Raw genomic sequence first — 21,716 nt, 5'->3', positions numbered from 1 at the left:
TGGGATTAATTAGATTGGCATCATGGTCAGCACAGACATGGTGGGCCGAAGGGCCTGTTCCTGAGCTGTACTGTTCCGTATGTTCATACCAGCTTGTTCCTTGTCCTTATTCAGTTGCTGATTGTTCAAGAGGAACTTCTGACCAACTACAAATCTAATCTACTAAAGTTAATGGCAGGAACCTTAATCATTACGTTAGAAACTCTATGACCACATTGCACTAAAACAGACTTTGCTTTTTTTTTGTTCTATTTGTGTTCTTTCTTATAAAAATTGTGTAAAATTTATGTTTAGTTTGTTTTTCTTGTGAAAGCTCCTTATCTGATGCTCTGTGCCTGTGATGCTGCTGCAAGTAAGTTTTTCATTGCACCCGTGCACACACGGACTTGCGCACGTATCAATAAACTTTGGATTAGTAAACTTGCACAGCTTCTGAATGGAGGGCCACACAAGCTGCTAATAAACCCATAAGAGATGGAGGGAGTGGTTCACTGAAATGACTTTGAAATGGTCACGGCGTTGCTTAAAGCAGCAAAGTGCTTGGGAGGTGGACGAGACCGTATCAGCAGCCGGATTGTGAGAGTAATTGCCTGTGGATTCCAAGGCAAAATAATAAAACTACAGCTGTTCACATTCAAGGATGCAGACAATGTGCAGCTGGAGGAGAGAACTGAATCATGCAACCAGCTCACAGACAGAACACACAAGGATCAAACCCTGCTCTGTTTTTTGAACAAGTAAATGCTGGAAACACAGCATCTGTGGAGAGAGGCACAGTTAACTTTGTCAAAAGTCCGTCATGTAGAAAGAGGAACAAAATCTGAAGAGTCTTTGAAAAATTTTGGTTGGATCTGAAATGTTGAGTAGGAGAAGCTTGGATCCAAATTCAGCAGTAGAACCACAGGAGTAACAACCTCTGGATTACTGCCCAAGATGCTTGCAAGTTGGTACAAAGTCAATAAGAACTGAATGTGTTGAACATAGAACGGTACATCACAGTACGAGAGGACATGGCTTTAGGGTGAAAGGGGAAAGGTTTAGGGGGAACACTAGAGGAATTTCTTCACTCAAAGAGTGGTGGGAGTGTGGAATGGGCTGCCATCTGGTGTGGTAAATGTGGGCTCGCTCTTAACTTTTAAGAGTAAATTGAATAGCTACATGGACGAGAGAGGTCTGGAGGCGTATGGGCTGGGGGCAGGTAAATGGGACTAGCAGAATAATGTTTCGGCACAGACTAGAAGGGCCAAATGGCCTGTTTTCAGTGCTGTAGTTTTCTATGGTTTCTAACAGGGCCTTCGGCCCACAACGTTGTGCCAACATAGCTAATCCCTCCTACCTACAGAATGCCCACATCCCTCCATTTTCCTCTCATTCAAGTGCCCATCCAAGCCCCTCTTAAAAACCCCCAATGAATTTGCCTCCACCACTCTATCAGGCAATGCATCCCAGGCATCCACCGCTCTCTGAGTAAAAAATGTACCCCTCGCATCTCTTCTGAACCTACCCCCTCTCACCTTAAATGCATACCCTCTGGTATTGGATCGCTCAATAATGGGAAAAAGATATTGCTTGTCCACCTTATCTATGCTCCTCATAATTTTATACACTTCCAACAGATCACCCCTCAGTGTCTGCCGCTCCAGAGAAAAGAGCCCAAGTTTGTCCATCCTCTCCTGATAGCACATGCCGTCTAATCCAGGCAGCGTCCTAGTAAACCTCCTCTGCACCCTCTCTAAAGCGTCATCATCCTTCCTATAGTGAGGTGACCAGAATTGCACACAATGCAGCCTAACCAGAGTTCTATTGCTCCAAGACTGATGTGATAGAAAGATTCAATTCATGTGGCACTGGTACCAGTATAGGTTGTCCCTGGATTATGAATGCCTGATTTATGGACACCTCTGCATACCTATGACCTCCCATAATATTATTGTCCTACCTTGGAACGTAGGAGAATTAGGGGTGACCTTATAGAAGTGTTTAAAATTACAGGAGGCATAGATAAGGTGGACGGTAACAGTCTTTTCCCCAGGGTAGGGGGGTCCAAAACCAGGGGGAATAGGTCTAGGGTGAGAGGGGAAAGATTTAAAAGGGAACTGAGGGGCAACTTTTTCCACGCAGAGGGTGGTGAGTGTATGGAACAAGCTTCCAGAGGAAGTGGGCGAGGCAGGTACAACAGGATCAGTTAAGAAGCACTTGGATAGGTACATGGAGGGGCAGGGCTTAGAGGGATATGGGCTGAACGTAGGAAGTTGGGACTAGTTGGGTGGGCACCATGGTCGGCGTGGACTGGTTGGGCCGAAGGGCCTGTATCCGTGCTGCATTGCTCTATTAAATTCTGAAGTCTGAATGTAGGTACATATGTTCCTACAAACAGCAGAATTAGTTTCCGCGCTCTCTCTCCGCTTATAGTAATTATTCTTTCTTATCAGTCTGGTGTGCTTTCGATGCCATTCATTACAGTACTGTGGAGGTGTTGTTACCATATCGAGTGACCTTTGTGTACTTTCCCACACGGACAAAAATCGACTGAGAAATGTCTGTAAAAACACAACCTGCTCATTACCAGAGAGCAGCTTGTAGTAGGAAGGAACAAGCTCTTCAGCTAGAATGGGCTTCATTTTAATGGGTTTGGGTCCAATGTGGCAGTGAAATGAATAACTAAGGGTGTAGATAATACTTTATACCAAATGGAAACAGGGAAGGGAGGAATCTGGTCCGGAGAAATTTAGAAAGCTAAAGTGAAAGGACATGGGGTCGAGAAAAGGGGATTAATAACCAGTAGGTGACAAGAAGGGATAAAGCAAACAAAGATACATCTCCAATTGAAGTCAGAGCAGGGAGAGACAAAAGTGAAGGCTCTTTATCTGAATGCACACAGCATTTAAAACACGATAGGTGAATTAATGGTGATAAATGGATCCAACCCAACAGCCATTGCAGAGGCATGGTTGCAAAATGCGGAACGTCGGGAATGAAATAATCCAGGAATCTTAACTTTCAGAGAAAGATTCTCAGGCAAAATGGGAAAGGAGGGTTGGTCTAATACTAGGGGATGGGGTAAAGGTGGCAGGGAGGAAGGGTTATAGCAGGGAAAGTCAAGAAATAGAATCAGTTTGTGTGGAGCTAAGAAACAGCAGAAGGGCAGAAAGTGTTGACACCAGAGACGGCAGATGCTAGAATCTGGAGCAACACACAAAACGGTGGAGGAACTCAGCGGGTCGGGCAGCATCTGTGGAGGGAAATGGACAGTCAACGTTTTGGATTGAGACCCTTCACAAAAAATGTTAGTAGGAGTTGTCTATATAGTCCTAAATGTCAATGTCAGACATAGTATATAACTGAGGAAACTGGAGGTGAATGTAACCAATCCAATCAGCATAGGGGACTTTGATCAACACCTTAAGGTGTTTATTTATTAGTCACACATACATCGAAACTCACAGTGAAATGCATCTTTCGTGTAGAGTGTTCTGGGGACAGCCCGCAAGTGTCGTCACGTTTCCGGCACCAACATAGCATGCTCACAACTTCCTAACCCGTATGTCTTTGGAATGTGGGAGGAAACCAGAGCACCCGGAGGAAACCCACGCAGATACGGGGAGAACGTACAAACTCCTTACAGGCAGCAACCGGAATTGAACCTGGGTCGCTGGCGCTGTAATAGCGTTACACTAACCATTACACTACCATGCCATCAAAATACAGACTGGTCAACCAAATGCATGGGAATAATGTGGAAGCCCAAATCGATGGAGTGTAGAAAGGATGAATTTTTAGATCAGCATTGAGGAACCAATAAAGGAACAGGCTATTTTAAATTCAGGATTGCGAGATGGGAAGGGGTTAATTAGTAATCTGGTAGTCGAGGTTATGGAAGAGGGGTTGGGGAGAGCGATCAGAATATGATTAAATTTTATATCAAGATCGAAAGTGATTTCGTGAATCTGAAACCAAGGTGTTATGTCTAAAGCAACACACACAAAATGCTGGAGGAACTCAGCAGGTCAGGCAGCATCTATGGAGGGTTATATCTAAACAAAGGCAAGAGGCATTACTTGGCTATGGCGGATTGGGAAACTACCTTAAGACAGTTATCAAGTGATCTGAAGAATTATTATACAGGATACAATACATCCCTTCAAGGCTCAAAAAAAGGAACAGTGATATAGCCGTGGCTATCAAGAGATGATGTTAGATCAAAGGAGAAGGTTTATAATGTTGAATAAAACAGCAGGATACCTGAGATTTGATAACATTCAGAGGATCAAGGAATCGACAAGGAAATGGAAGATAGGATACAAGAGTAAGACAAGATAAGATTTCTTTATTAGTCACACGTATATTGAAACACACAGTGAAATGCATCTTTTGCGCAGAGTATTCTGGGGGCAGCCCGCAAGTGTCGCTATGCTTCCGGCGCCAACATAGCACGCCCACAACTTCCCAACCCGTACGTCTTTGGAATGTGGGAGGAAACCGGAGCACCCGGAGGAAACCCACGCAGACACGAGGAGAACAAACTCCTTACAGACAGCGGCCGGAATTGAACCTGGGTCGCTGGTGCTGTAATAGCGTTACGCTAACTGTGACACCACCGATTGAGAGAAGCTTAAAGACAAACTGTAAACACTTTAATGGATGTGTGGGAAGGGAAAGGTTAGTGTCACTGGGTCCCTTTGAAACTGGGGAAGCTATTTGTGGAATAAGGTAATGGGAGAGAAATTAAATATAAAAACACAAAATGCCCTCTGTAAATTGTCCCTGGCGTCAATTGGGGGGGTGGGGGGGGGAGGTGAGGGCAGAAGAATCGGCGGGAGTTGATGAGTGTGTGAGAGAGAATGGGTTACATGGAAATAAGTGGAGGGATGGGACTGTTCTGGGACCCAGTATTGACTCATTGGGCCAAACAGCCTCCTTCGATGTTGGAAGAAAATACACGAACAATGTAGAAAAAATAACTACATCGATTGCTTTTATTAAATGAAACTTCTTCTCAAGCAAGTGCACAATTTTGATCTGGGAGTTCGGGTTATACTCAGCCACTGAGGCTCATTGACAAACAGTCCCAGGGCAGAGATGGCATGTGTTAGAGACTGTGTCCCATCACACACTCCCAGAGCAGGGAAAGTATGGGTTGGATACAGAGTACACTTCCTTCACTGTCCCATCACACACTCCCAGGGCAGGAACATCACATGTTAGATACAGGGTAAAGCTCCCTCTACACTGTCCTGTCACACACTCCCAGGGCAGGGATTTCACACATTAGATACAGGGTAAAGTTCCCTCTACCCTCTCCCGTCACACACTCCCAGGGCAGGAACATCACATGTTAGATACAGGGTAAAGCTCACTCTACCCTCTCCCGTCACACACTCCCAGGGCAGGGATTTCACACATTAGATACAGGGTAAAGCTCCCTCTACACTGTCCCATCACACACACTCCAAGGAAGGGAACAGCGCGGGTTAGGTGCAGTACAAGGCTCCCTCCGTACCATCCCACCACACACTCCCGGTGCTGGGACAGTGCAGGTTACATACAGATTAAAGCTCCCTCTACAAAGTCCCATCAAACTCTCCCAGAGCAGGGAGATCATAGGTTGGATGCAGACTGAAGTTCCCTCTACATTGTCCCATTGAACACTCCTGCGACAGGAACAGCGTGGGTTACGTGTAGAGTAAAGCCCTTTCTGCATGATTCCATGCAATTCGTCCCACTCCCAAACCCTGATGTGTGTAATTTTCTACACCTGATACACATCAACCTTCAGGACCATCAAAACCCAAGAGCGAGAGTTTAATCCCAAGTACAGAGCAGCCCGGACCCTGTGGTGTATCAGCCAAGAGGTACCCAGTTATGATGAGTTGATCCCACACCCCATACAAGCTTCACTGAGTTTTTCTAACAGGCCAAGTTAAGTTGGTTTCTAAGCTGCAAGGTGAAATGGTTTGCATTGTGTGTAAAGTAGACCAGGTCTTTGTCATAAATAAATAGAACATGCTGGATGTTCACTTAGGTCAGAGACAAACTCTTGAATGAGAGTTAACCGCTCACGTTGATGGCCATTTCTGAGAATAAGTCTCTGACTTGCTTCAGTTCAGAGATGACTATGTCAGGACCTCAAAGCCAAAGACAGATGAGAGGGGAAAGATTTAAAGGGGACCTGAGGGGCAAGCTTTTCCACACAGAGGGTGGTGGGTATATGAAACAAGGTGGTAGAGGTGGGTATATTTAGAACATTTAAAGGATACTTGGACAGGTACATGGATAGGAAAGGTGTAGAGGGATATGGGCCAAACACAGGCAAGTAAGATTAGTGTAGATAGGTATCTCAGTCAGCATGGACGAGTTGGGCCGAAGGGCCTGTTTCCCTGCTGTACAACTCTATGGTTCTATCTCTACGAATCCAAGAGTAGGAGCAGGGGTTGTGGCTGTGAATTCAACTGATTGAAAACATTCACGACAGATCGCCAAGATTCCCGGAGTGAACTCTTTCTCAACGAGAAACACTTTCACCTTGTTAACCCTTTTTTCTTGGAATTGTTTGAAATGCTGGAAATTCTTGGAGGAACACTGGGGAAGACTGCTCAAAAGTCAGAGGTCACATTGCACTTGGCATCTTGGTTCTCATTTGGTTCAATGTCATGGGTCACGACACTACTGATGTCACCTCGATGTTAGGGGGTCAACTCACAGCTACCATCGGGCAGGAGGTCCAGAAGCCTGAAGTCCCACACCACCAGGTTCAGGAACAGCTACTTCCCTTCAACCATTCAGTTCTTGAACCAACCGGCACAACCCTAATCACTACCTCAGTATAGCAACACTATGACCACTTTGCACTACAATGGACTTCGTTTTTTTGTTCTAATGGTTTTCCTTCTTGTAAAAAGTGTGCAGAATTTACTTTTAATTTACATTTTTCTTGTGAATGTTGTTTATCTGATGCTATGTGCCTGTGATGCTGCTGCAAGCAAGTTTTTCAATGCACCTGTACTTGTGTGTATGACAATAAACTCGACTTTGATACTAGAGGTATATCCCTTCTGATATCGGGGTCATGAGCGCTCAGATCTTGGGGTCCCAGCATGCGATGTCAGGGGTGAAAGACCCTCCAAGGTGGCGCTGCTTTCACTGTCAAAGGTCACGGCTCCTCCAAGGCCAGTGGTCATGCAGATTCCAACCATAGAGGGGTCACAGCCTCTCTGATGGCGGGGGTCAAGACCCCTCCGAGGCCAGGGGTCGCATGACCTCCGGTCACGCCACGCTGTTCTGCGGTGGGGACTTCCACATGCGGTAGATGATGATGGACATGGCCGGGCCAAACATCAGGAAGCTCATCAGGACAATGGTGCCCAGAATCACCAGCACGATGGCCCAGATCTCCAACACGTGCGCAGGGGCCGTATCATCCACCATCGCGCTCAGCACTCCCACAGTCTGGGACAATTCGTCTGCCATCGCAACCTTTGGGGACAAAGAAAGGGTCAGAGAAACAAACAGCGAGCTCTGTTCCCACCATCCACACATGTGCATGTATTTAAGGTGGAGATCGATAGGTTCTGCACTGCTAAGGGGGTTAAGGGTTACGGGGAGAAGGCGGAAGAATGGGGTTGAAAAAAAATCAGCCATGATTGAATGGCGGAGCAGACTCAATGGGCCGAATAGCCTAATTCTGCTCCTATATATTGGTGAATTGATAAATTGGTTTATTATTGTCACATGTACTGAGGTACAGTGAAAAACTTTGTTTTGCATGCCATCCATACAGATCATTTCATCACATCAGTGCATTGAGGTAGTACAAGGGAAAACAATAACAGAATGCAGAATAAAGTGCTACAGTTACAGAGAAAGTGCAGTGCAGGCAGACAATAAGGTGCAAGGTCATAACGAGATAGATTGTGAGGTCAAGAGTCCATCATATTGTACTAGGCAACCATTCAATATTCTTATAACAGTAGGATTGAAGCTGTCCTTGAGCCTGGTGGTACGTGCTTTCAGGCTTTGTATCTTCTGCCCGATGGGAGGGGGGAAGAGAGAATGTCTGGGGGGTGGGGTCTTTGATTATGTTGGCTGCTTTACCAAGGCAGCGAGAGGTATAGACAGAGTCCATGGAGGGGAGGCTGGTTTCCGTCATGTGCTGGGCTGTGTCCACAACTCTCTGCAGTTTCTTGCGGTCCCGGGCAGAGCAGTTGCCATACCAAGCCAGGATGCTTCCGGATAGGATGCTTTCTATGGTGCATTGATAAAAGTTGGTGAGGATCAAAGGGGACATGCCAAATTTCTTTAGCCTCCTGAGGAAGTAGAGGCACTGGTGAGCTTTCTTGGCCGTAGCATCTATGTGCTTGGACCAGCACAGGCTATTGGTGATATTCACTCCCAGGAAATCTTATATCCATCCGACCCACCACCTCTCTAATACACAAGAAAATAAGAGCAGGAGAAGGCCACTCAGCCCTTCATTCCTACCCACCATTCAATATAATCATAGCTGAACTACGCTGGCGTCTTTTGTGCCAGTTTCCCATGAGTGTCAATTCCTCGACCTTTCAAATTTTTATCAATCTCCACCTTAACTATGGTTACAGTATATTGGAAAACAGAATTCCAGAGATTCGCCACCATCAGAGAAGTTTCCACACCTCAGTTTTAAATGACTGTAGCTATGTCCCCTTGTTCGTGAGTCTCCCACCAGTGGGAACATCCCAACATCTGCACTGTCGAAGACACAAGAAATTCTGCAGACGCTGGAACCTGGAGCAATACACACAAAGTGCTGGAGGAACTCAGCAGGTCAGCCAGCATCTATGGAGGGAAATAAACAGTCGACGTTTCGGGCTGAGACCTTTCCAGTCCCGATGAAGGGTCTCTGCCTGAAACGCCAACTATTTATTTCCCTCCATGGATGCTGCTTGACCTGCTGATTTCCTCCAGCACTTTGTGTGTATCTACCCTATTGAGCCCCCTTAAGAATTTGTATGTTTGAATAAGGTCACCCTTCATTCTTCTAAACTCCAAATACAGACACAAACTCTCCAGCCTCTCTTGGTAGGACAACCCTCTCATCCCAGGAGTTAGCCCAATGAATCTCCTTAGCACTGCCTCCAATGTTACGATATCCTCCTTTAAGTTAGGGGACCAAATCTCTGTACAGTACTCCAGGTGTGACCTCACCGACATCCTGTATGATAAGGTGGACTCTTGACTTCACAATCTACCTCATTATGACCTTGCACCTTATTGTCTGCCTGCACTGCACTTTCTCTGTAACTGTGACACTTTATTCTGCATTCTGTTATTGTTTTACCTTGTACTACCTCGATGCACTGTGTAATGAATCGATCTATATGGATGATATGCAAGACACGTTTTTCACTGCACCTCTGTACGTGTGACAATAACAAACCAATTCCAATTCCACTGCATCGTGTCTGCGTGGGTTTCCTCCGGGTGCTCCAGTTTCCTCCCGCATTCCAAATACGTGCGTTTTAGGAAGTTGTGGGCATGCTATGTTGGTGCCAGAAGCATGGCAACACTTGTGGGCTGCCCCCAGAACACTCTACGCAAAAGGTATAGTTCACTGTGTGTTTTGATGTACGTGACTAATAAAGATATCTTACCAGGAAGTCACCTTGCAGCTGTATAAAACTCTGGTTAGGACGCACTTGGAGCATTGTGTGCAGTTCTGGTCACCCCATTACAGGAAGGGTGTGGAGGCTTTGGAGAGGGTGCAGAGGAGGTTCACCAGGATGCTGCCTGGATTAGAGGGTATGAGCTATGAGGAGAGGTTGGACAAACTTGAGATGTTTTCTCTGGAGCGGCAGAGGCTGAGGGGAGACTTGATAGAAGTTTTTTAAATTATGAGAAGCACAGATAGGGTAGACAGCCAGAATCTTTATCCCAGGGTAGAAAAGTCAAATACTAGAGGACATAATTTTAAGAGGGGGAAAGTTTAAAGGAGATGTGCGGGGCATGTTTTTTTTTGTTTACACAGAGAGTGGTGGGTGCCTGGAACGGGCTGCCAGGGGAGCTGGTGGAAGCAGATATGATAGTGGTTTTTAAAAGGTTGTGAGACAGACAGATAAATATGCAGGGAATGGAGAGATGTGTAGCTTTCTGTAGCTGTGACACTTTGCACTGTTATTGTTTTTACCTGTACTACCTCAATGCACTCTGTACTAACCCAATGTAACTGCACTGTGTAATGAATTGACCTGTATGATTGGTTTGTAAGACAAGCTTTTCACTGTACGTCGGTACAAGTGACAATAATAAACCAATACTAATACCAGTGTAGATTATGTGCAGGCAGAAGAGACTTGGCTTTAATTCAGCATCATTTTCAATGCAGTCAATGTGGGGTGAAGGGCCTGCTCTGTGCTGTTTGTGGGATCTTGCTCTGTACAAATTGACAGCAGGATTACAACGGTGACAGGCGACTAAGATGTGTACAATACTATTGGACCTGCCAGGGTTGTTCAGATCTCCTTAGGAACACAGCAATCTATTTTTCCCTCACATTATTCCAAATGTGGGCAGATGTAATGGAAACTAATTTGGAATGCTTCTCAAGAGATTTCAGGCAAAAGTACTGAATGCTTTTTGTCCAACAACAGCGACTTCATGCAGATGTTAAACAGAGACAAAGGTTGTGGGATATCCAAGCAGCTTTTGGACAGCACACAGGACTTAGAAGGAAAAGATATTTTAGTCATCTGGGAAAACAATTTAATCTTCATCCATGGACCAGTCCCAGATTCCGCTCCCCACTGCCCTCCCTCCCTGATATTCATAGAATCATACAGCATAGAAACAGGCCCTTCGGCCCAACTCGTCCATGCTGACTGTGATGCCTATCAACGCTAACCCCATTTGCCTGCATTAGCTCCTATCCCTCTGCACATTTCCTATCCCAGTCCCCGTCCAAATACCTTAGACATTGCATCTTTATCCATCACTTCCTCTGACAGCTCATTCCACTCTGTGTGATAAACTTACCCCTCAGATCCCCTTTAAATTTCTCCCCCTCACAAACCTGTGCCCCCCTCGTTCTCGACTCCCCCTGTCCTGGGAGAAAGATTCTGACTATCCACCTTTACTACGCCCCTCTTAATTTTATAATCTTCTACAAGATCACCCCTCAGCCTCCTGCGTTCCAGTGAGAATTAACCCAGCTTGTGCGATCTCTCCTTAAAACCACAGCCCTCCATTCCAGGTAACATCTGTGAATCTCTTCTGCATTCTCTCTGCTGCTACCACATCCTCCAGTCACAGACATCGATGTACCCAAACAATGGGATCTGTGCAACCCATTGCTGGCACACGTTTGACACTAGCAACCATTAAACTGGTAAACTAAATTGGTTTATTATTGTCACATGTACCGAGGTACAGCAAAAAACGTTGTTTTGCATGCCATCCATACAGATCATTTCATCACATCAGTGCATTGAGGTAGTACAAGGGAAAACAATAACAGAATGCGGAATAAAGTGTCACAGCTACAGAGAAAGTGCAGTGCAGGCGGACAATAAGGTGCAAGGTCATAACGAGGTAGATTGCGAAGTCAGGAGCCCATCTTTATCTTACTAGGGGATTGTTCCATAGTCTTGTAATGGTGGGATGGAAGCTGTCCTTGAGCCTGTCCTCAGGACATGTGGAACGGGATTAAATCATTTGTACCCCTGAGCCTGCTCTTCCATGCAATGAGATCAACCCTCGAAGTGAGCTCCATTTTCCTGACCAACCTGTATTTCCCCCAATACTTTCAGTGTCTAAGACTTAAATTCCATGACTGAGCATCCACAGCTCTCTGGGGTAGAGAATTCTAAAGGGATTTCTCCTCACAAGAGAGCTGTCTACAGCCAGAGAGCACAGGTTTAGGGTAAGGGGCAAGCTGTTTATAAGGGATCCGAGAAAGAATTTTTTCACCCAGAGGGGGGTTGGAATCTGGAACACACTGCCCGAGGAGCTGGTGGAGGCAGAGACTCTCACAACATTTATCTGATCGAGCACTTGAATCAACAAGCCACTATCTCCTCACATCTTCCAGCAACTTATTGAAGAGTGTGCCTGGTTTCCAAAAGATACGAGATAACTATCTGCAACTACCTCCACAAAAGAAGATCCCAGGAAATTTGAAAGAGGGCTTTTTCTTTCAAGAAGTTATGTGGGATTTGGGCTGTGTGATTGAGAGAAACATCTTACTTGTTGGCAGCTTTGAGAGTTCTTCAATTTCGGTTCTCAGTGTGTGCGATTTCCCAATAGAGTGCAGGATACTCTGAGGGAGAGCATGCTCAAAGCAGAGGCCTTGATACGTGTTATAAAAGAAAACACAGTCAACAGTGAAAAAGATGGAGAGTGTAGCGGTCTGGTCTGCCTTTGCAAACAGCCTAGAATCATTAAAGTGTAAGATACAGATGCCATTTCATGTAATGATTTATAGTCAGGTCCAGTGCTACAGAACACAAATTGGTCGTGCAGCCCATCCGTTTGATGCTGATGTTTACGTACTACCTGAGCCTCCTCGTAACCCTCCTGTCCCAACAACTCAGCCTTCTGTTCCATCTTTCCATGCTCCTCACCATCAGCAGGCGTTGCCTCAAGAAGGGGACATCATTTTAAGGTGATTGGAGGAAGGTATAAGGGGGATGTCAGGGGTAAGTTTTCTACACAGAGAGTGGTGGGTGCGTGGAACGCACTGCCCACAGAGGTTGTGGGGGCAGATACATTAGGGACATTTAAGAGATAGACACATGAATGATAGAGAAATAGAGGGCTATGTGGGAGGGAAGGGTTAGATAGATCTTAGAGCAGGATAAAATGTCGGCACAACATTGTGGGCTGAAGGGCCTGCACTGTGCTGTAGTGTTCTATATTCTAAGGCAACATCCATCATCAAACATCCCCACCATCCGGGCCATGCCGTCTTCTCGCAGCTACCATCGGGCAGGAGGTACAGAAGCCTGAAGTCCCACACCACCAGGTTCAAGAACAGCTACTTCCCTTCAACCATTCGGTTCTTGCACCAACCAGCACAACCCTGATCACTACAGTTTAGCAACACTATGACCACTTTGCACTAAAATAGACTTTTTTTTGTTCTAATTGTGTTCTTTCTTGTAAAAATTGTGTATAATTTATGTTTAATGTTTTTTTCTTGTGAATGCTGCTTATCTGATGCTCTGTGCCTGTGATGCTGCTGCAAGTGAGTTTTTCATTGCACCTGTGCAAACACTGACTTGTGCAGATGACAACAAACTCGAGCTTGACTCACTCACCAGTTTCCTCTTCATTTCATTGATGCTGACACAGGAGACAGCAGAGAGAATGCAGAGAGAACAGACACGAAGCCTGCACTCAATGAACTCTACTCTGTGGTTAACAGCCTTGAGAAAGGATACCCTGAGGCCCTCTTCATTATTGCAGGTGACTTCAAGCAGGCCAACCTCAAGAGTGTGTCCAAAGTACTACCAGCCTGTCTCCTGTCCCACCAGGGGCCGTATCACCCTTGACCACTGCTGTACAACCATCAAAGATGCTTTCCGAGCCACCCCTTGTCCTCACTTTGGTAAATCAGACCACCAGGCTGTGCTCTTTCTCCCTGCATACAAACAGAAACTGAAACGGGAGCATCCAGTACAGAGAGCCATGCAGCGCTGGTCTGAGGAAACAGATGAGTCAGTGGACTGGTCCATGTTCAAAGACTCAGCTGCCAGGAGGCTAAAGAAATTTGGCATGTCCCCGTCAACCTTCAACAATTTTTATCAATGCACCACAGGAACATAAGAAATAGGAGCAGGATGAGGCCATCCGGCCCGTTGAGCCTGCTCCGCCATTCAATAAGGTCATGGCTGATCTGGCCATGGATTCAGATCCACCTACCTGCCTTTTCCCCATAATTCCCCGACTATGCAAAAATCTATCTAACTGTGTCTTAAATACATTTAATGAGGTAGCCTCTACTGCTTCCCTGGGCAGAGAATTCCACAGACTCACTACGCTCCTCATCTTCGTCCTAAATCTACTCCCCCAAATCTTGAGGCTATCTCCCCTAGTTCTAGTCTCACCTACCAGTGGAAACAACCTTCCTGCCTCGATCTTATCTATCCCTTACATAATTTTATATGTTTCTGTAAGATCCCCTCTCATTCTTCTGAATTCCAGCGAGTATAGTCCCAGGTGACTCAATCTCTCCTCATAGGCTAACCCCCTCATCTCCGGAATCAACCTGGTGAACCTCCTCTGCACCGCCTCCAAAGCCAGTATATCTTTCCTCAAGTAAGGAGCCCAGAACTGCACGCAGTACTCCAGGTGTGGCCTCACCAGTACCCTGTACAGTTGCAGCATAACCTCCCTGCTCTTAAATTCAATCCCTCCAGCAGTGAAGGCCAACCTTCCATTTGCCTTCTTGATAACCCGTTGCACCCGCAAACCAACCTTTTGTGATTCATGCACAAGCACTCCCAAGTCCCTCTGCACAACAGCATGCTGCAATCTTTCACCATTCAAATAATAATCTGATCTATTTTTCTTTCCAAAGTGGATGACCTCGCATTTACCAACATTGTACTCCATCTGCCAGAGCCTTGCCCACTCACTTAACCTGTCTATATCTCTCTGCAGACTCTCCGCATCCTCTGTGCAATTTGCTTTTCCATTCAATTTAGTGTCATCAGCAAACAGATACGCTGCACTCGGTCCCCTCTTCCAAATCGTTAATGTATATCATGAACAGTTGCAGGCCCAGCACCAACCCCTGCAGCACCCCACTCACCACTGATTGCCAACCAGAGAAACACCATTTATCCTAACTCTCTGCCTTCTATTGGTTAACCAATCCTCTATCCATGCTAATACATTACCCCCAACTCCATGCATCCTTATCTTATAGACAAGTCTTTTATGCAGCACCTTATCAAACACCTTCTAGAAATCCAAGAATAAAACATCCACCTGTTCCCCTCTATCCACTGCATTCATTATATCCTCAAAGAACTCCAGTACGTTTGTCAAACAGGACCTGCCCTTCCTGAATCCATGCTGTGTCTGCCTGATGGAACCACTTCTATCCAGATGTCTCACTATTTCTTCCTTAATGATAGCTTCAAGCATTTTCCTAACTACCGACGTTAAGCTAACTGGCCTATAGTTACCTGCCTTTTGCCTATATCCTTTTTTAAACAGTGGTGTGACATTTGCTGTCTTCCAATCTGCCGGGACCTGCCCAGAGTCCAGAGAATTTAGGTAAATTATCACAAACGCCTCTACTATAAGTTCCGCCATTTCTTTCCGTACCCTGGGAATGCATCCCATCAGGACCAGGGGACTTGTCTACCTTTAGGCCCACTAGTTTGCTCATCACTACCTCTTTAGTGACAGCGATTGTATTGAGGTCCTCACCTCCCATCAGATAATCCATAGCCTCTCGCATCCTTAACACGTTAGACATGTCCTCCACCGTTAAGACCAACACAAAATAGTCATTCAAGGCTTCAGCCATTTCCACATTACCCAATATTAATTCCCCTTTCTCATCATGCTGCCTCACACCCCGACAGTTATGTAAGAAGTGGGGGCAGCAGTCGACCTTGACCCCTCTAGCCTGCCCTGCCATTCGATATACTTCTGCTTTAACTCAGTTCCCATACCTCTCGATTCCCAATTGAAAAATCTATCAACCCTGAATGTACACAGTGACCGAGCATCCCCAGTCCATAGCTGAAGAGATTTCCAAAGATTCGCAACACTGGGCCAAGAAATTTCCCCTCAGGGAGCCAACCCACGCGTCCAGTAACTCTGCGTTGAGAGTCACCCACCCTACCAACATCGGACATTGCAATGAGATCACCTCACAAACCATTGAGGTCCCATCTTTATTCAATCTCTCATCACTGGACAGATCCCTCATTTTATCAGCTGCTTTTTTTTTTGAGATTTGGCATTAAACAATCGCAAATAATCCCACAATTATTGAATAAGGGAGTTAATTGTTAACCACTGGAGCCGGTCATTGTTTGTGGGAGCTTGCTGTGCCATGTTTCCAATGGTGCAGCAAGTGATTAATTTCAAAAGTATTTCTTTGGCCATAAAGCACCTTGGGCATCCGATCAACAATTCCCCCTGCTCCCCCCACAGAGTTCCCCCAGCAGTTTGTTTTTTAGTGTTCTGAACTCATGACTGGATCTTTACACAGACCACATTTATCTTTTTCAATCGAAGTTGTAACATGTTTGTCACGGGTCTATATTTAGGATTGTTTATGTCAGCTTTTTTATACAGCTGTACTGAACTGTGGAGAGTGTGCAAGGGAAATCACTGGGCTGCTTTGCACCCTTACAAATGATCTTCAGACATGCTGTGTCCTGCTGATGGTTAGATGTGGTATGAGGGATAGAGTTTAAGACCAGCTGCCTTCTGCACATCTCCTCCAAATGCCAATTCCTTCGCAGAATTAACTTGTAGAACGATACTGCACAGAGGAAGCCATTTGGCCAATTGTGCTTGGGTTGGCTCTTTGAAAGCGTTCTCCGACATTGCATCACGGTTTGGTACGGCAATTCCAACTCACAGGAACGCAGGAGGCTGCAGAGAGTACTGGACACAGCCTAGTCCATCACAGGCACATCCCTCCCCACCACTGACAGCATCTACAGGAGTCGCTGCCTCAAGAAGGTGGCATCTATCATCAAAGATCCCCACCATCCAGGCCATGCCGTCTTCTCGCAGCTCCCATCGGGCAGGAGGTACAGAAGCCTGAAGTCCCACACCACCAGGTTCAGGAACAGCTACTTCCCTTCAACCATTCAGTCCTTGAACCAACCACAACAACCCTAATCACTACAGTGTAGCAACACTGTGACCACTTTGATCACTTTGCACTACATTGGACTTTTTTTTTGTTCTAATTGTGTTCTTTCTCGTAAAAATTGTGTATAATTTGTTTAATTTATGTTTTGCTTGTGAATGCTGCTTATATGTGTCTGTGGTGCTGCTGCAAGTAAGTTTTTCATTGCACCTGTGCACACATGGACTTGTGCAGATGACAATAAACTAGACTTTGCACTTTACGTTGAAGGACAAGTTTAGCTGAGCTCAACAGAATCACAGTCGCGTGTAGGACTTGAAACTTCACAGATGGAGCAATGATTAAAAGCAGAGCTTTTGCCTTCTGTCAGCTGTGTCTCAGTGGGCTGCACACGTGCCCCCGAGTCAGGATGTTGTGGGTTCAAGCCCCGGTTCAGACTTGAGCACGGATATCCAGTCTCGCATCGCCAAGGGAGGACTGTGCTGCTGACGGTGCCTTACGTCGGTGGTGAGGCCAACCCAATCACCCAACCGCTCCCTTGGGTGAACGTGGAAGACCCCACCAGGGGAAGCAAGGTTTGGGATCCCTGGCACCTGCTTCTCAGTGTCCAATTAGAACAGAAGAAATAGGAGCAGGAGGAGGCCATCCGGCCCATCGAGCCTGCACCGCCATTCAATAATATCATGGCTGATCTGGCCGTGGGCTCAGATCCACCGACCTGCCTTTTCCCCATAACCTTTGATTCCCCTACTATGCAAAAATCTATCTATGTCTTAAATAGATTTAATGCAGTAGCCTCTACTTCTTCCCTGGGCAGAGAATTCTTCACGTGATGGATATTCACTTTCCAGGCCCCAGCTCTCAGCTTTTCAGCACAGCAGCACGACCTGTCCAAAGGTCAAGAAATGCTCGCTCATATATGGGATATCCCATTAGAAGGCAGGGAGGTTATCGTTGGGAATTACTGTCATGTTTGTTCATTGACTTGCACCACACATTTGAAGAAAGGGTATGCTGGCCCTGGAGACGGTCCGGAGGAGGTTCACAAATGGTCCCAGGAATGAAAGGCGTTATGTATGAGGAGCGTCTGACAGCTCTGGGTTTGTGCTCGATGGAGTTCAGAAAGATGAGGGGGGATCTCACTGAAACTTAGCAAATATTGAAAGGCCTGGATAGAGTGGACATGGAGAGGATGCTTCCATCAGTGGGAGAGTCTGGGATCCGAGGGCACAGAATAAAGGGACGTCCCTTTAGAATTGAATTTGTGCAATTTGTTGCCACGGAGGGCTGTGGAGGCCAAGTCATTGGGTGTATTTATGGCTGAGGTTGATGGGCTCTTGACTGGTAGGGGAGTTAAGGTCTATGAGGAGAAGGTGGGAGAATGGGGTTGAGAAAAAGAATCAGCCCTGATTGAACGGCAGAGCAGACTCGATGGGCCGAATGGCCTAATTCTGCTCCTATATCTTATGGTCTTATGATTCTCCAACTATTCTGATACTTGTAGGAAATCTTAAACCTGTTCACTAATTTATAAATGTGCTCTGACTTAACCAATTATCTGAGGAACATAAGAATGGAAACAAGAGTCGGCCATTTGTCACTTCACACATGTTCTGCCATTCAATAAGATCATGCTGGTTTTTTTTAACCACAACATTTCCCTGTATTAACCACGTTCCTAGATTCCCTTGGTATCTGGAAATCTATCAATCTCTGCCTTGATTATACTCGGCAATTGAACCTTCACAGCCCTCTTGGATTGAGTTTCAGTTCCCTCTGAGTGAAGACAGTTCTTAGAAATAGAAACATAGAAAACTTACAGCACAATTCAGGCCCTTCGGCCCAAAAAGTTGTGCCAAACATGTCCCTACCTTAGAAATTACTCGTCCTCTTACCCATAGCCCTCTATTTTTCTAAGCTCCATGTACCTATCCAAAAGTCTCTTAACAGACCCTATCTTATCCACCTCCATCGCCGTTGCCGGCAGCCCATTACCCGCACTCACCACTCTCTGAGTAAAAAACTTACCCCTGACATCTCCTCCGTACCTACTCTCCAGCACCTTAAACCTGTGTCCTCTTGTGGCAACCATTTCAGCCCTGGGGAAAAGCCTCTGACTATCCACACGATCAATGCTTCTCATCATCTTATACACCTCTATCAGGTCACCCCTCATCCTTCGTCGCTCCAAGGAGAAAAGGCCGAGTTCACTCAACCTGTTTTCATCAGGCATGCTCCCCAATCCAGGCAGCATCCTTGTAAATCTCCTCTGCACCCTCTCTCTGGCTTCCACATCCTTCCTGTAGTGAGGCGACCAGAACTGAGCACAGTACTCCAAGTGGGGTCTGACCAGGGTCCTAATGATGAGATGAAGGGCACATAACTTATAAGTTATATAACTCCCCTTCGATTCTCCTGCTACTCATCAACACCAGGGATATGGTATTGGAGGAAATTAATCTTCCGGCACATCTTCGGGGTGTGGGAGGAAACCCACGCAATCACAGGGAGAACGTGCAAACTCCACACAGGCAGCATTTGAGGATCAGGGTTGGAATCTGAGTCACTGGAACTGTGTGGCAGTAACAGGTAAATGCTGCCCCACCGTATCACACTGTCAGTTTGCATGCAGCACTTTGTTAAAGTGCAACTGTTTATACATGGCAAGCTCCCACAAACAACAGAGTAGTAGATGTCTGGAATTCTCCATCTCGGAAGGTTGTGGTTAGACCATTGGAGGTACTCAAAGAGAAGCTGGATATTTTGTTTTGGAAGACTGGGGAATGTAAGACTATGAAGAACTTGCACAGAAGAAGAGCTGAGGTCTGGGGCAGATGCCATTCAACTGGAAAGAGTGCAGAATAGATTTAGAACATAGAACGTTACAGCACAGTACAGGCCCTTCGGTCCACAATGTTGTGCCGACATTTTATCAGTCACAAGGCTGTAGATTTACAAGGCAGTAGGCAGGACAGGAGAGACAGAATTATAGGCAGAGTTTGGACAGGTAGGACTTTTTTCCTTGGAACGTAGGAAACTGAGAGGTGATCTTATAGAGGTGTATAAAATCATGAGGGGCATAGATAGGGTGAATGCACACAGTCTCTTTCCCAGGGTTGGGGAATCAAGAACACGAGGGCATAGTTTTAAGGTTAGAGGGAAAGGGTTTAATAGGAACTTTGTGGGGCAACCTTTTTACACAGAGGGTGGTACGTATGTGGAATGGGCTGCCAGAGGGAGTTGTTGAGGCAGGTACAATAACAATATTTCAAATACAGTTGGACAGGTACATGGATGGGAAAGGTTTAGAGGGTTACGGGCCAAATGCAGGAAAGTGGGACCAGCTTGGATGGGCATCTTGGTTGGCATGGACGAGTTGGGCCAAAGGGCCTGTTTCCAAGCTGTATGACTCTATGACTCTATGGCAATTAAGCTAAAATCCCTGTTGCAAAATCTGCAGAAACTGTCCAAGGCTCAAGATGTTTGTTGTTTGCTGAGTTAAACTTCCAACCAATATTCCCTGCTCAGCCTCTTTACAGAAACTGGAGAACAACGGGGTCCACGTTTACTGAATTAAATCCTCGTCACCTGGACTGAAAACGTGGTTGAAAAAACATCACAGTCAATGATGTCAACTAAGTGAAAACACAGCATAAATATTAGAAAGCAGTCAGGGTAGGGGGGAATGGCAGAGAGAAGATCTAGAATTCATTCCTCAGCCTTTGTTTTTTGCAATGGACGACTTGTTCGTTTGCAACTTGTTGGTTTGACTTTTTAGCTTGTAAGAATTGTACTTGTGTTTGGAAATCCTTTGTAAGTTACAAGTCATTGTTAAGAATTACTTACTAGAGTTAAATGTGTCTCACTTAAAATAAAATAAACTGTGTTTAAACTGCTTCGTTAGCTGGAAGTATCTTCTCCTTGGTTGGGAGGAGGGACTCTTCCCTTCCTTCCCACCCATCCAATACTTTCCTACAACATCCTGGGGGAGTGACCTGTGATTCATAGAACAATACAGCACAGGAACAGGCCCTTCAGCCCACAATGTCTGTGCTGACCATGGTGCCATTCTAAATGTACCATCTACTTACACAAGGTTCATATCCCTCCATTCTCTGCACATATGCCTATCTAAAAGCCTCTTAAATGCCTCTGTCGTATCTGCCTCCTCCACCAGCTCCAGCAGTGCATTCCAGGCACCCACCACTCCCTGTGTAAATAAAACGTCCCTCACATCTCCTTTGAACTTTTCCCCGTCACCTTAAACCTACGCCCTCTAGTACTTGACATTTCTACTCTGGGGAGAAAGATTCTGTCTACCCTATCTCTGCCTCTCATAATTTTATAAACTTCTATCAGATCTCCCCTCAGCCTCCAACGCTCCAGAGAAAACAACTCAAGTTTGTCCAACCTCTCCTTATAGCTCATACTCTCTAATCCAGACAACATCCTGGTGAACCTCTTCTGCACCCTCTCCAAAGCCTCCACACCCTTCCTGTAATGCAGTGACCAGAATTACACAAATTACTCCAAGTGTGGCCAAACCAAAGTTTGATACAGCTGCAACATTACTAGCCAACTCTTATACTCAATGCCCCGACCGATGAAGGCAAGTATACTATATGCTTTCCTTACCAGCCTCTCCACCAGGACAATCCCAGAAACCAGCAACGTGGGAAAAGTTGGGAACGGACCCTGGAGGAAATGGGAAAGTGTCATAACACACCCTTGGCCCACACGTCTGTTCCCACCTGCCAAGCGTGGGTGGGAACAGACCCTCAGAAGGTTAAGAAAATTCGGCATGTCCCCGTTGACCCTCACCAGTTGTTACAGATGCACAATAGAAAGCATCCCGTTCAGAATCAGATTTATTATCACCGACTTATATGATGTGAAATTT

At 45.9% G+C, this 21,716-nt stretch overlaps 1 protein-coding gene across 1 annotated transcript; it reads right to left on the bottom strand.

The window, feature by feature from the left end:
• Window positions 1–4,959: 4,959 nt before the first annotated feature.
• Window positions 4,960–21,540, bottom strand: LOC127569312 (small integral membrane protein 3-like). The gene is made up of 2 exons (XM_052013830.1): window positions 21,452–21,540; window positions 4,960–7,473 (listed from the first exon to the last, which is right to left on the bottom strand). Exons 1-2 carry the CDS (start codon window positions 21,533–21,535, stop codon window positions 7,264–7,266), a joined length of 294 nt encoding a protein of 97 aa, XP_051869790.1. The 5' UTR covers window positions 21,536–21,540; the 3' UTR covers window positions 4,960–7,263.
• Window positions 21,541–21,716: the final 176 nt, after the last annotated feature.

The sequence above is a fragment of the Pristis pectinata genome, chromosome 4 (assembly GCF_009764475.1).
Source record: "Pristis pectinata isolate sPriPec2 chromosome 4, sPriPec2.1.pri, whole genome shotgun sequence".
Taxonomy (NCBI): Eukaryota; Metazoa; Chordata; class Chondrichthyes; order Rhinopristiformes; family Pristidae; genus Pristis; species Pristis pectinata.
This window is presented reverse-complemented; position numbering and strand designations above follow the sequence as displayed.